Source organism: Vollenhovia emeryi, unplaced genomic scaffold, assembly GCF_000949405.1.
Source record: "Vollenhovia emeryi isolate VEMERY1.0 unplaced genomic scaffold, V.emery_V1.0 DF939124.1, whole genome shotgun sequence".
Classification (NCBI taxonomy): Eukaryota; Metazoa; Arthropoda; class Insecta; order Hymenoptera; family Formicidae; genus Vollenhovia; species Vollenhovia emeryi.
In genome coordinates, this window is record NW_011967242.1 from 3234033 (window position 1) to 3246321 (window position 12289).

Genomic DNA, 12289 nt, shown 5'->3' on the forward strand with positions numbered 1-12289 from the left:
GCGGTTAGGGTTAAATTGGAGGGGCGTCGAGTTCGGACGAAAGAGCCGAATAATCGATACGAGCGCGAGGGTACGGCGTCGGGACGAGGTCTAGCGAAAAAGAATCTCCGCGGGAAAACGGTGTCTCGGAGCAAAATGGGTCGACGTCACACCTTGAGCTGCGATAGTTGAACGGTACTGAAATCATCGGCAACTTCAAATTAAGATTACGATTTATCGATAGCTTTTTCCCAGGTGCATCAGACCCAACGGCAGGTTTCCTAGACGGCTCTTATATACGGAGTCGGTCTGCCCGTGGCGCTATCGAGAAATCGTCATCCCATGAGACATCTAGCCTTCGGCAAACGTATCAATCGCTAGACGCGGACTTTTTGACGCGGGCTGCAGTCGGCAAATCTATCTTTCGCGAACGCGGGGTTACATTCCCCTCTCGGCAGGCAATTCGGAAGACGTGGGCTCTTACTTTTGAACGCGTTTCTTAATTTCGTCGCGAATAACGCGACCAAGACCTCCTGACGACGACTCGACGTCGATACGAGCCGCCGCTTCGCAACGCGGCGCATCCGTTTATGCGTGGTACTACAATGCGTGTCGCAGAGTCGTAGTCGTAAGAATAATCGACTGCGATTGGTCAATTCTTATCGAGCGACTACGACTACGACCATTGTAGACAGAACCGAGAATCATTGTAGCGGAGGCTTTAATGGCGTCGCTCTAAGGCTTGGTCTACATAGGATGTAGTAAGTCGTGTCGGAAGAAATTGACCAATCACAGTTCATTATTCTCCTTACGGTCGAAGAATAATGAACTGTGATTGGTCAATTTCTTCCGACACGACTTACTACATCCTATGTAGACTCAGCCTAACGGCTCGGAATCGGAAGGAGAGAGGAGGTGCGTCCGACCAAACAAACATAGCCTGGCAACGTGGTCACCTCGCCGCCGCCGGTAGTCCGCGTCGATTCGTATAAATTTCAACGATGAAGATCGAGGAGGTGAAGAGCACCGCCAAGACCCAGCGGATCTCCGCGCACACGCACATCAAGGGCCTCGGGCTCGACGAGAGTGGCGTGGCCCTCCAGAGCGCGGCTGGTCTCGTCGGCCAGGAAATGGCGCGAGAGGTTAGTTTCGGACGTGGCGGCACTCGGGCTTTTCTCTCTTCCCTACGCGGAGATTGCTCGGGAACTTGGTGGCTTTCTGCCCGGTGGCGCGGAGATAAAGAAAGCGGAGGTCCTCGGGGAGAATAATGAGCGCCCGCGTGTTGCACCACGCTTGCCTGCAACGTTTAAAAGCTACCGTATTAGACTACGGATTGAGATTGGGATTAGATTGAAATTTCACCAGTCACAGTAAAGTTTACTAATCTCAAGTTTAGTAATTTTTAGTCTAATTGATCAAATCTCAATCTAATCTCAATCTCAATCCATAGTCTGATACTTGGGCTTCAAGCACGTATCAGACTGCAGACTCCCAACTCCGACTCGACTATGATTCAATCAATCGTCGCTCTCACGTGTTGTCCTAACCGTAATAATAATAATAATTAATAATATATAATAAGACAGGACTAACTAGCCTGTTTTTTACATACTTTGCAGGAAGATACTCATTATCGTGTCCATATTTGTCTTCTCAATACGAAAGTAAAGTCCATACAAAGTTTGCATCAAAGTCGCACGTTCTTCGTTGTACACTAATGACTCGGCGGGCGGTGATCAGGATTATTAATTGTAATGTTGTTCTTACAGGCAGCTGGAATCGTTGTCGATATGATTAAGTCGAAGAAAATGGCAGGACGTGCCGTGTTGCTGGCCGGTCCGCCAGGCACAGGCAAGACCGCGATAGCGCTCGCCATCGCTCAGGAACTTGGGAACAAAGTGCCCTTCTGCCCAATGGTGGGCTCTGAGGTTTACAGCTCGGAAATTAAGAAGACGGAGGTCCTCATGGAGAATTTCAGGAGGGCCATCGGCTTGAGGATCAAAGAGACCAAAGAGGTGTTCGAGGGCGAGGTCACCGAGTTGACGCCTGTCGAGACGGAGAATCCCATGGGCGGTTACGGTAAAACCGTAGCTCACGTGATCCTGGGATTGAAGACTTCCAAAGGCACGAAGCAATTGAAACTGGACCCTTCCATATACGAGTCCCTGCAAAAGGAGAAGGTGGAAACTGGCGACGTAATCTACATCGAAGGCAATAACGGGGCGGTGAAGAGGCAGGGTCGAAGCGATAATTTTGCTACGGAATTCGACCTGGAAGCGGAGGAGTATGTTCCCCTGCCGAAGGGCGACGTGCACAAGAAGAAGGAAGTTATTCAGGACGTAACGTTGCACGATTTGGACGTTGCTAATGCCAAGCCGCAAGGGGGACAGGACATAATGTCCATGATGGGACAATTGATGAAACCCAAGAAAACTGAAATCACAGGTAAAAGAGGAGATCATTGGTACATTATTTATACAGAATCATTCGTAATGTCCATCTCCAGCAAGTAGATCTGCTGAAGCAAGCTGAAGACAATACTTGTAATGTCGTTCTGTTGAATGGCAACGATATCAAAATATATATTGTTTTTCTTAAACTATTAATTGTTGGATAATTACATATTTAATTGTAGTTAAACATGTGTCTGATCAGAAACAAATTATTTCAGATAAGTTGCGGAAGGAGATAAACAAAGTAGTGAACAAGTATATCGATCAAGGCATTGCTGAGTTAGTACCAGGAGTATTGTTCATAGACGAGGTTCATATGCTAGACATAGAGACGTTTACCTACCTACACCGCGCCCTGGAAAGTGCTATAGCGCCGATCGTCATTTTCGCGACGAATCGTGGCCGCTGCGTCATCAGGGGATCCGAGGACATCAGCTCTCCGCACGGCATACCTCTCGACCTGTTGGACCGTCTTCTCATTATAAGAACTCTTCCATACTCTAGACAAGAGATCGAACAAATAGTAAAACTGAGAGTCGTTACGGAAAGTTTGCAAATCGACGACGAAGCTCTGTCCGTCCTCGGCGAACTCGGCACGAAGACTACTCTGAGATATGCAGTGCAACTGTTAACACCTGCTGCTCTGACGGCGAGAGTCAATGAGAGAACCAGCATCAAGAAGGAGGACATCGAGGAAGTCAATTCGCTCTTCTTAGACGCTAAATCGTCCGCCAAGATACTAGCGCAAAATCAAGACAAATTTTTGAAGTAAAACTTAATCTTAATGTAACTTATTTCCCCCACATATCCGTCGGACAAAGAATAATTAATCATTTGTCGATTGCGTCCTAATTTTCTCAGTTCTTTGATTAGTTATCCTTAATTACAATTAATTAAGACAATTGTTTTAAGTGTACATATAATGTTAAAATCTATTATAAGAAAACAATCTTATATGTACTAGAACATTTCTCATATAAATTGATCTATTTTACGTACGAATGTTGCTTTCAATAACATCTCATAAATAAAAAATCTTTTAAAACGTATAACACATTTTGTCTTGTCTTATCGCAATCTTTTTTTAATGTACTTGAATTTTATTAATATGCTAAATCTGTAATTATAATAAAATTGCTTTTATTATAACTAAACTTTTACTATAATATAAAAAAGGAGTTGTGTTGCGCTACACGAAATCTCTTACGCATAATGTTTGCAACTTGAAAGCGAAAATAAAATTTGTTTGGTAAAAATTAACATTGACACTGTGTCCCGATATTCCTATCGGTGCTGAAGCTCTAGTTTACATTACGTTCACTGTAGATCATCAATATTTACTGGCAGTAATATCGGAACACACGGGGTAAATTGTTCTAGATCAAACGTTCAACTCCTCAGCGTCACGAGATATTAACGACGAAAATAATTTCTCAATATTGTCTTAGACGCCGAACGGCTCAGGGTTCAAAAGCTGATAAGTTCAAGCTGTAATCAGGCGTTGTGACATCATGCGATATCTAAGTACCGAGTATAAAACCTCCGTCAACTTTAACACTTGCTAGTTTTAAGGAGATCTCCGAGTGACCGTAGTGTTAAATACTAAGCGCCGCATTCCAGTCTGTTTCCAATATATTTTTGAGTGCACGTTGTTCCTGAAAGTTACGATGCAGTGCGCTTTAAAGATGGCCAAGTGCTCCAGACTGCTAAACGAGCACAATATTGTGACTCGACATATACGTGGTTTGCAGCTGAGCAGTTCACGCAGGCAGAATATGGGCAGGTTGCTCCCGCAAAAGGGAGAATTTCAGGCGAGGCACATTGGACCCAGGGAACACGAGCAGAGAGAAATGTTGAAATTCATCGGATTTAAAGTAATTCATTTCTGAAAATCATTTATACCCTGAAAATACTTGTATCGCAACTGGACTAATGTTTATTCGCGACACAATATTGCAGAGTCTTGATGAATTAACGGAAGCTGCGGTGCCGGCTAAAATTCTTCACAAGGGTGATTTAAATCTCGATGAGCCAGTTAGTGAGTAGTTTTTCTTGATTGTAACGTGCACGATATTATCGACATGCGATCGTACAATGGGAGTGAGTTGTCAGGTCGTTGTTCCATTGTCTGCAAAATTACGCAAGTTTCTCTTAAGAGTACACTTATAAATAGCAAAATGTATTTTTTATTCTTGCGAGATACGACGCGATAGCTGTGGGTCATTCCGCGAAAACGTGACAACTCACGAGACTTTCCGATCCGACTTGCCCTAATCCTGATAACCCTCCACGCAAATTGTTATCTCAGGTCACAGTTCAATCTCGTGCGTCTGCTGCGCCTTCACGTGTGTGTTCTTCTTTTCTACATTTAATATATTCCCCCTCCTCCCCGATATCTACAATTTTACCCTGCACCACCGCATGCTTTGCTCATCACATTTTCGCAGCTTCTTTTCAACAATATCGCGCCAACATAAATAATTACAATTAACACATTTTCTCGTCATACAAAGCGAAGTAAAAGTTAACAGAAGTAATCTTTGCAGCCGAGTACGAGCTAATAAAGCGGGTGACGAAAATTTCGGAAAAGAATGAGGTATGGCGCTCCTACATCGGCATGGGATACCACAACTGCTGCGTACCGCACACGATTATGCGTAACATTTTCGAGAACCCTGGATGGTAAATCGCGCAAACACATGTAATTGATAAACGTGAGAAGAGAATCGTACAAACAACTTGTATTTCGCCACAGGACGACGCAATATACGCCTTATCAGCCGGAGATTTCGCAAGGACGCCTCGAAGGCCTGCTGAATTACCAAACCATGATATGTGACTTCACGGGGATGGAGGTGGCGAACGCTTCCCTCTTGGACGAAGGGACGGCGGCGGCGGAGGCCCTGGCGCTCGCGTGTCGACATAACAAAAGAAAGAAGCTGTTTATCTCCGACCGAGTGCATCCCCAGACCATTAGCGTTATCGCAACGCGCGCCGCTTCCCTGGGTTTAACGCTGGAAGTCGGGGATGTGTTTAAAGTGGACACCAGCGGAAACGATGTTGCCGGTATTCTCATACAGTATCCCGACACCAATGGCTGCATCCACGATTTCGAGGACGTTGTTCAAAAGGCGCACGCAAACGGGGTGCGTGTTATTAAACACTATGACATATGTAGAACAATTAAAAATTACGTATATGCCAACAAAGGTATAAATTCCAGTGCGCAATGTCCTGCGATTTTTAGTACTTTTATAATATGATATTCAATGATTTTTATAATTCACAAATAGATTCAATATCGCCAGTAGTATAAAACCAATGATAAGTAGTTTTTCAAAAACGACCTACACTGGCCAATGTTTATATTTAAAAAACAAACGACGTTTCGGTCCCGGATTTGGACCCTTTGCAAGTAATCCGTTCACACAATTGTTGCTGATCTCATATTGTTCGTTTGGCCAATATCGTTATGTTAATAAGATATTAGTCAAAAAATGTTTGCACTCTTTGGTTGAAGAGTGCAGAGTCGATTGAAGTTGCATTATTAATTGTAAGACACAAGTAAAAGTATCGAGAGAGTGTGTTGGACGAGATGTCGGATTGAACTGTTGGGACAGTTCGATATTGGCCAAACGAACGATATCAGTAACAATTGTGTGAACGGATTACTTGAAAAGGGTCCAAATCCGGGACCGAAACGTCGTTTGTTTTTTTAAATAAAAACATTGGCCAGTGTAGGTCGTTTTTGAAAAACTACATATCATTGATCTTTATAATACTTACAAACGATTATTAATGCAAGCAATACATTTTGCTAGACATTGGTCTGCGCCGCCACCGACTTACTTGCGTTGGCGGTGCTTCAGCCGCCGAGCGATTTCGGCGTCGACATATGCGTGGGTACGAGCCAACGTTTCGGAGTGCCTCTGGGATACGGCGGGCCTCACGCTGGCTTCTTCGCGTGCAGGCAGAAACTGGTGCGATTAATGCCCGGCCGAATGATAGGTGTGACGAGAGACTCCAGCGGACGGGACGCTTATCGGTTGGCCCTGCAAACGCGCGAGCAACACATCAGGAGGGACAAGGCCACCAGCAACATTTGCACCGCACAGGCGTTGCTCGCTAATATGTCGGCGATGTACGCGGTGTATCACGGACCTCAGGGAATACGAGACATCGCGAGCAGAGTGCACAATTTGACGCTCGCTCTGGCGAAGGGTCTGGAGGTGGCTGGAAACGAGATAAATAACATATACTTCTTCGATACCATTACAGTGTCGCCAAAGATCTCCATGCAGACGATAAGGGACAATGCGAATAAGGCTAAAATAAACTTGAGGTACTTCCCTAAATAGACGGCAATAGTTAACGGTTCTCATCAATGAAACTGCGAACGAAAATTCACAGATATTTCGAGGACGGTTCGATCGGAATTTCTCTCGACGAGACAACCACGACGGAGGACGTGGATGATCTTTTCAAGATATTTTCGGCGAGTATCACGACTGGCGAGGTGGTCAAGGATGAAAGCTTTCTCGTGAGAAGCCTGGACAAGTCGGACTTCCACCGTACTATTTCGTACTTACAGCATCCCGTCTTCAATAGCTATCACTCGGAGACGAGAATAGTCAGATACATGAAGTCCCTGGAGAACAAGGATGTATCTCTCGTGCACAGCATGATTCCACTGGTGATGATTATTATTGTTACAAATATCGTATTCGTACGCTCACGTACGTTTGCCCTTTCCTTTTACTAATATTATCGTTGATCAGGGCTCTTGCACGATGAAACTGAACTCAACGACGGAGATGATGCCGTGCAGTTTGAAAGGTTTAACAGACCTACACCCTTTCGCTCCGCTCGAGCAGGCCGTGGGGTACCAACAACTGTTCGCCGAACTGGAACGAGATCTGTGCGCGATCACCGGCTACGACGGCATTAGTTTCCAGCCGAACAGCGGGGCGCAGGGCGAATACGCGGGCCTGAGGGCTATACAGTGCTATCACCAGTCGAGGGGCGACAAGCATCGGCAAGTCTGTCTGATTCCGATATCCGCGCACGGCACGAATCCCGCATCCGCCCAAATGGCGGGTATGCAGGTGGAGCCGATCCTCGTGCGGAAGGACGGTTCCGTCGACACGGCGCACTTGAAGGAGATGATCAACAAGTACCAGAAGACGCTGTCGTGCCTTATGATCACGTATCCGTCGACGAACGGCGTGTTCGAGGAAACGATCGGTGACATATGCAACATGGTGCACAACGCAGGCGGTCAGGTATACTTGGACGGCGCCAACATGAACGCTCAGGTTGGCTTGTGCCGACCCGGCGATTACGGCAGCGACGTGTCGCATCTCAACCTGCACAAGACGTTCTGCATTCCTCACGGTGGCGGCGGGCCTGGCATGGGTCCCATCGGAGTGTGAGCAATTATTATAATTTTACAATCCTTCGCTGTTGTTAAGTTATGTATAAAAATGTGTATAATTAAGCTTGTAATCGACCACGACTGGTGTTTTTAACATAGAAAATTTATTGCAAAAAATATTACCTCAGCCAGGGTTTGAACCTGGACCTCCGCAGGACGACGCGCATTTCACAAAAGACGAAAATATACTGTTACTGCGACAAATATTATCATATGCCTCGGTCGAATTGGTGAGACGCCCGCCTAGAGAGAGAGAGGGAGGTCCAGGTTGAAACCCTGGCTGAGGTAATGTTTCGCAAGAAATTTTGTGTGTTAAAATTCTGTGTCGATTACAAGCTTAATTATTGTTAGTCATGTACTGGCGTCAAATAATTCTTGATATTAAAAATATATATATAATTTGTAGGAAGCGGCATCTTATACCTTTCCTGCCAAATCATCCAGTGGTAAATTGTTCGGGTAACGACTATGGGGATTTAAAGAATTTCGGTGCCGTATCGGCCGCACCATTCGGCTCGTCCGCCATTCTACCGATCTCGTGGGCTTACATCAAGATGATGGGTCCGAGAGGCTTGCGCAAGGCTACGCAAGTGGCTATACTCAACGCCAATTACATGAGCAAGAGATTGGAGAAGCATTACAAGACGTTGTACACGGGTGAAAGCGGGCTAATTGCGCACGAGTTCATCCTAGACGTGAGGGACTTGAAGAAAACTGCCAATGTCGAGGCCGTTGACATCGCGAAGAGACTGATGGATTATGGTTTTCACGCACCGACCATGAGCTGGCCAGTGGCCGGTACCTTAATGATCGAACCGACGGAGTCCGAGGACAAGACTGAGCTGGACAGATTTTGTGATTCTTTGATCTGTGAGTTCTAAAAAAAAACAGATTTGAATGACGCTTAAAATATTTTAACGAGTGTTAATATTCTCGTCGTTTACTCACGTCTGTATCTCTCGACAGCTATAAGGAAGGAGATCGCGGACATTGAAGAAGGAAAATTAGATATTGCACAGAACCCTTTGAAAATGGCACCTCACACGCAGGAGCAAGTGATAACGACCGAGTGGAATCGACCATATTCGCGAGAGCTGGCAGCTTTCCCCGCTGTAAGTATCTCATTATGTCAAACGTGTATTGTTAATAACGCGTAATTTTTTTTTCAAGACGTTTGTGAAAGGAAACAACAAGATTTGGCCAAGCGTTGGAAGGATAGACGACATATACGGTGATAAGAATCTATTTTGTACATGTCCGCCCATCTTGCCTACAGAGCAGTAATTGTGACGTTATATCAACAATATACGATGTACAGCTACTTAGTTATACAATGCGCAGAACTATTTAAATATTTATTATAACTTTTATACAAATATATTATTTATAGAAAACATAAATGTTGATTTTTTTTTATCTGACAGTAGACGAAATATAACGAGAATCTGTGTTCAAGATTAAATTTTTGTAGTAAATGAACGCAATTTTTGTTTTCACGCTCATAATCCTTTTTTATATCTAACTTGTCACACGAGTATTTACACTATTATGTATAATTCTATACTTTACACATTTTGTACATTATAAACCAGGCATAAGATAAGCGATGTTGTCCAGCATTTGGGAAAGTGTTTCAGGTTTAGCTCCGTTAGTTTCCGGCAATTGCTGCGTTAAACAAATTAACGGGCCTAAGGCACAGAGCAGCGAATCCAGTAATACCGAAAGGCTGCCGGAAACAGCTATCTGACCGTCGTGTTCCTTCAAGCGTTCCCCAATGATCGTCAAGCTCTCGCCAAGCAATTTGAGATGGGCCGCAACATCGATTGGCTGTGTTCCAACAACTTTGTACATTCCCGTGCCTATTACCGGCTCGTTAATCGCGTCTTTATTGACGCGGTTCGTAGGTGGCGAGACTGCAACGTTCCCAACGACAGACGGCACGCCGAGTTGAATAGTTTTCTTTGTAGAAGCGGGTTTTGTCTCTTTCCCGTTGCCTGAAATACAATATATACAGAATAACTTGTTAATGCCGTACGGAGCGTCCGAATAAACAATATGTGCATGCGTATGAAAGACAAATCAAGATATTATAATTACAAAAGTCGCAAGACATATATGTATATATACGATTCGATAAATGTCTTTGGCTAATGCACATGCACACGAAGAACAAGACAGAGGTACACAAACTACGACACAACATGACACAAATCGTACATGCCCATGTACAATCAACTAGCAAACCCACCAATTTTATTAATGAATTTTTTTCGCGAGGCAGGTGGTGGCATTTTCCAAACAGGCTCGTCTTTACTTGCCGGCAAAGAATGAGGCTTTGCTGCCAAGCGCTTGGCACGTCTGCGCCAATTATACTTTTCCAGATGTGGTACTGTAGCCCACAGCTCTCCTAACCGCTTAGAAATTGCCGCAAAATCTACAAAAAGCAACGATCAATGAACAACATCGAGGTCGCATGCATTTATAGTTTGTAAAAGAAAAAAAAAACATGAATATAGCTCGGATACCCATGTAAGGAGATTGCTCTAACAGTTCTTGCCTAATTTTCTTTGCCCATAGCATGTAAGCCGTAAATCTTGTTTTCTAAAAATATCAAAAAATTAAGGCCCTTTTTCTTTGGTATCGTTCCTCATTACTACGTACCCCTTTATCCTTGCGCTGGGTCTTTGACTTGCCTATAATTTTCCCATCCTTAATAATCAACTTTTTCTTACATTTTTCAAGCATATATAAACTATTTGCTTGTGATGGTGTTTCCTGACCTGCCGGTGGCTCCAGCTTCCTGAATCCGACCTCTCTCTCGTCGATCATAAGAGGATCTACTTCATTGTCGCTGCCCGAGTCCATACTGTATCTCTCGTCCTCGTTTATCCCAGTGGGATCGTCAGACTCCGAGCTGGACGACTGTCCTTCGTTATCGGACAGAGCGTCCACCTTGACCCTTTGTTGCGCATGATTAGAGCCCAAATTCTTTCTCGGCTGCCCAACGCTAGCCGCTTGATTGGACTGCGCGGGCGATATCTGCTGCTGCTGGACCTCATACTGATCCAAGAGCTGCTGGGTCTGCAGCTGCTGCTGCGCCTTCTGTCGCTTGAGCTTATTTTCCGTGAGATCGTCGGATTCGAAGTCGACGAGCTTGGAGGACTTCTTCCTCACGCGGCCACTACGGGAGATACCCGTGACCTCTAGATCTGAAAGATAAAGCAGACTGCACCTTGCCAAAAAAAAGAAAGGGTCCAATGTACTTTGCAATAGCTAACTACCAGGCTTAAACATTTATAGAGTATTCAGGATAGGCACAGTATAGAAATACTACTTCTATGCAGGCTACAACGTATCAGCTACTAAAGATGTGGACAGCCAGTCGCAGTACAACTCGCACTTCACTTCGCTTCGCCTCGTTTCTCTGAGAAGTCTGCATTACGTTTCGTTTTTGTTTGTTTTTTTTAATAAGAAAAACAATTATTCGATTAAACACTTTACAGGCAGATGAGATGATATGACGAATAAGACACGAGCGTAATTCAAGGTGAATGAAGCTCTCGACGATGGATGTTACGTCCCCCCCCCCCGATTCCAAATGTTTACTCTGACAGATCCGTAAGTTAGGTTAGTTTACACGCAAGAGTGAGTTGCGAGAAACGTTTTTAAGCGGTATGTAAAAAATGGAGCGATGATACAGCGTCTCGCAGATGCGGCGAAGGCGACTCGCGTGAAATCTCCGTTTACCGAACGACAGCGGCGTTTGTGTGTACGGCGCGCAGTTAGTACGACGATCATCCGCCACGCACGCCGACGCGCTGGCGTCCCCATACATAACGCCAAAACGCCAGACGAGTACGATTACGGGTGGAAAAATCCCCCGGGGGGGCTTGTCCCACGGACGCGCGCAGATCATGCGATTCACCGCAAGCGATACCAGCGAGCAAGCAAACAGTCTATCCGATGCAGCCGCAACAGCATGACGAAAAATCACGATGCTCACCGTCGCCCTTCTGAGCGCGTGCTTTCGACGATCCGTACACATCCATAGCGTCGCGTCCTCCGCCACGCTTGTGCGCGCATGCGCCGCGCGATCGGCGCGACCGCCGGTTTTGAGGGCACGGCGACGCTTCGTGGCGCGTTCGTTGGCGCCAAATTCAAACGGCACGTTTCGCGCGCGACGGCAATTTAATAGCGAATCCTCGATCGCCTGCACTTGGTGCAGGCACTGAGGCCTGTTTATTGGCAATTTTTCGTTAACTTTGTCTTAAATATACGTTCACAAAGTATCTAGCCGAGAAATGAGATCCGCGTGGATGCTATACAGATCAAATGTATATCTTGTAGTTGCAGCTATTCCATAAAAGCTGCAAGTTGATTGGCTACACATTTCTCGGAACTAGAACTTGGTCCGAGTTCTAGC

At 45.2% G+C, this 12289-nt stretch overlaps 3 protein-coding genes across 7 annotated transcripts; 2 read left to right on the forward strand and 1 right to left on the reverse strand.

Annotated features, from left to right (window-relative positions):
* Positions 1-884: 884 nt before the first annotated feature.
* Positions 885-3481, forward strand: LOC105569486 (ruvB-like 1). The gene is made up of 3 exons (XM_012025993.1): positions 885-1121; positions 1749-2424; positions 2651-3481. The coding sequence occupies exons 1-3, from the start codon at positions 981-983 to the stop codon at positions 3202-3204; spliced, it is 1371 nt and encodes a 456-aa protein (XP_011881383.1). The 5' UTR covers positions 885-980; the 3' UTR covers positions 3205-3481.
* A 484-nt stretch (positions 3482-3965) lies between these two features.
* LOC105569487 (glycine dehydrogenase (decarboxylating), mitochondrial) lies at positions 3966-9260 on the forward strand. Its single transcript, XM_012025994.1, has 10 exons — positions 3966-4306; positions 4392-4470; positions 4979-5114; positions 5188-5578; positions 6254-6774; positions 6843-7125; positions 7211-7860; positions 8273-8736; positions 8833-8978; positions 9037-9260. The coding sequence occupies exons 1-10, from the start codon at positions 4100-4102 to the stop codon at positions 9148-9150; spliced, it is 2991 nt and encodes a 996-aa protein (XP_011881384.1). The 5' UTR covers positions 3966-4099; the 3' UTR covers positions 9151-9260.
* Positions 9261-9356: 96 nt separating this feature from the next.
* On the reverse strand, positions 9357-11948 carry LOC105569488 (HMG box-containing protein 4). Of its 5 annotated transcripts, none has more exons than XM_012025999.1 (6): positions 11870-11948; positions 10647-11075; positions 10528-10559; positions 10392-10467; positions 10115-10300; positions 9357-9860 (listed from the first exon to the last, which is right to left on the reverse strand). In XM_012025999.1, the coding sequence occupies exons 1-6, from the start codon at positions 11913-11915 to the stop codon at positions 9448-9450; spliced, it is 1182 nt and encodes a 393-aa protein (XP_011881389.1). In that variant the 5' UTR covers positions 11916-11948; the 3' UTR covers positions 9357-9447. The 5 variants fall into 5 exon arrangements, with proteins under 5 accessions (XP_011881389.1, XP_011881388.1, XP_011881387.1 ...); XM_012025998.1 differs by adding an exon at positions 11148-11299 and having other exon boundaries at positions 10528-11069; positions 11870-11943; XM_012025997.1 differs by adding an exon at positions 11148-11299 and having other exon boundaries at positions 10528-11075; positions 11870-11943.
* Between the last annotated feature and the right edge of the window lie 341 nt (positions 11949-12289).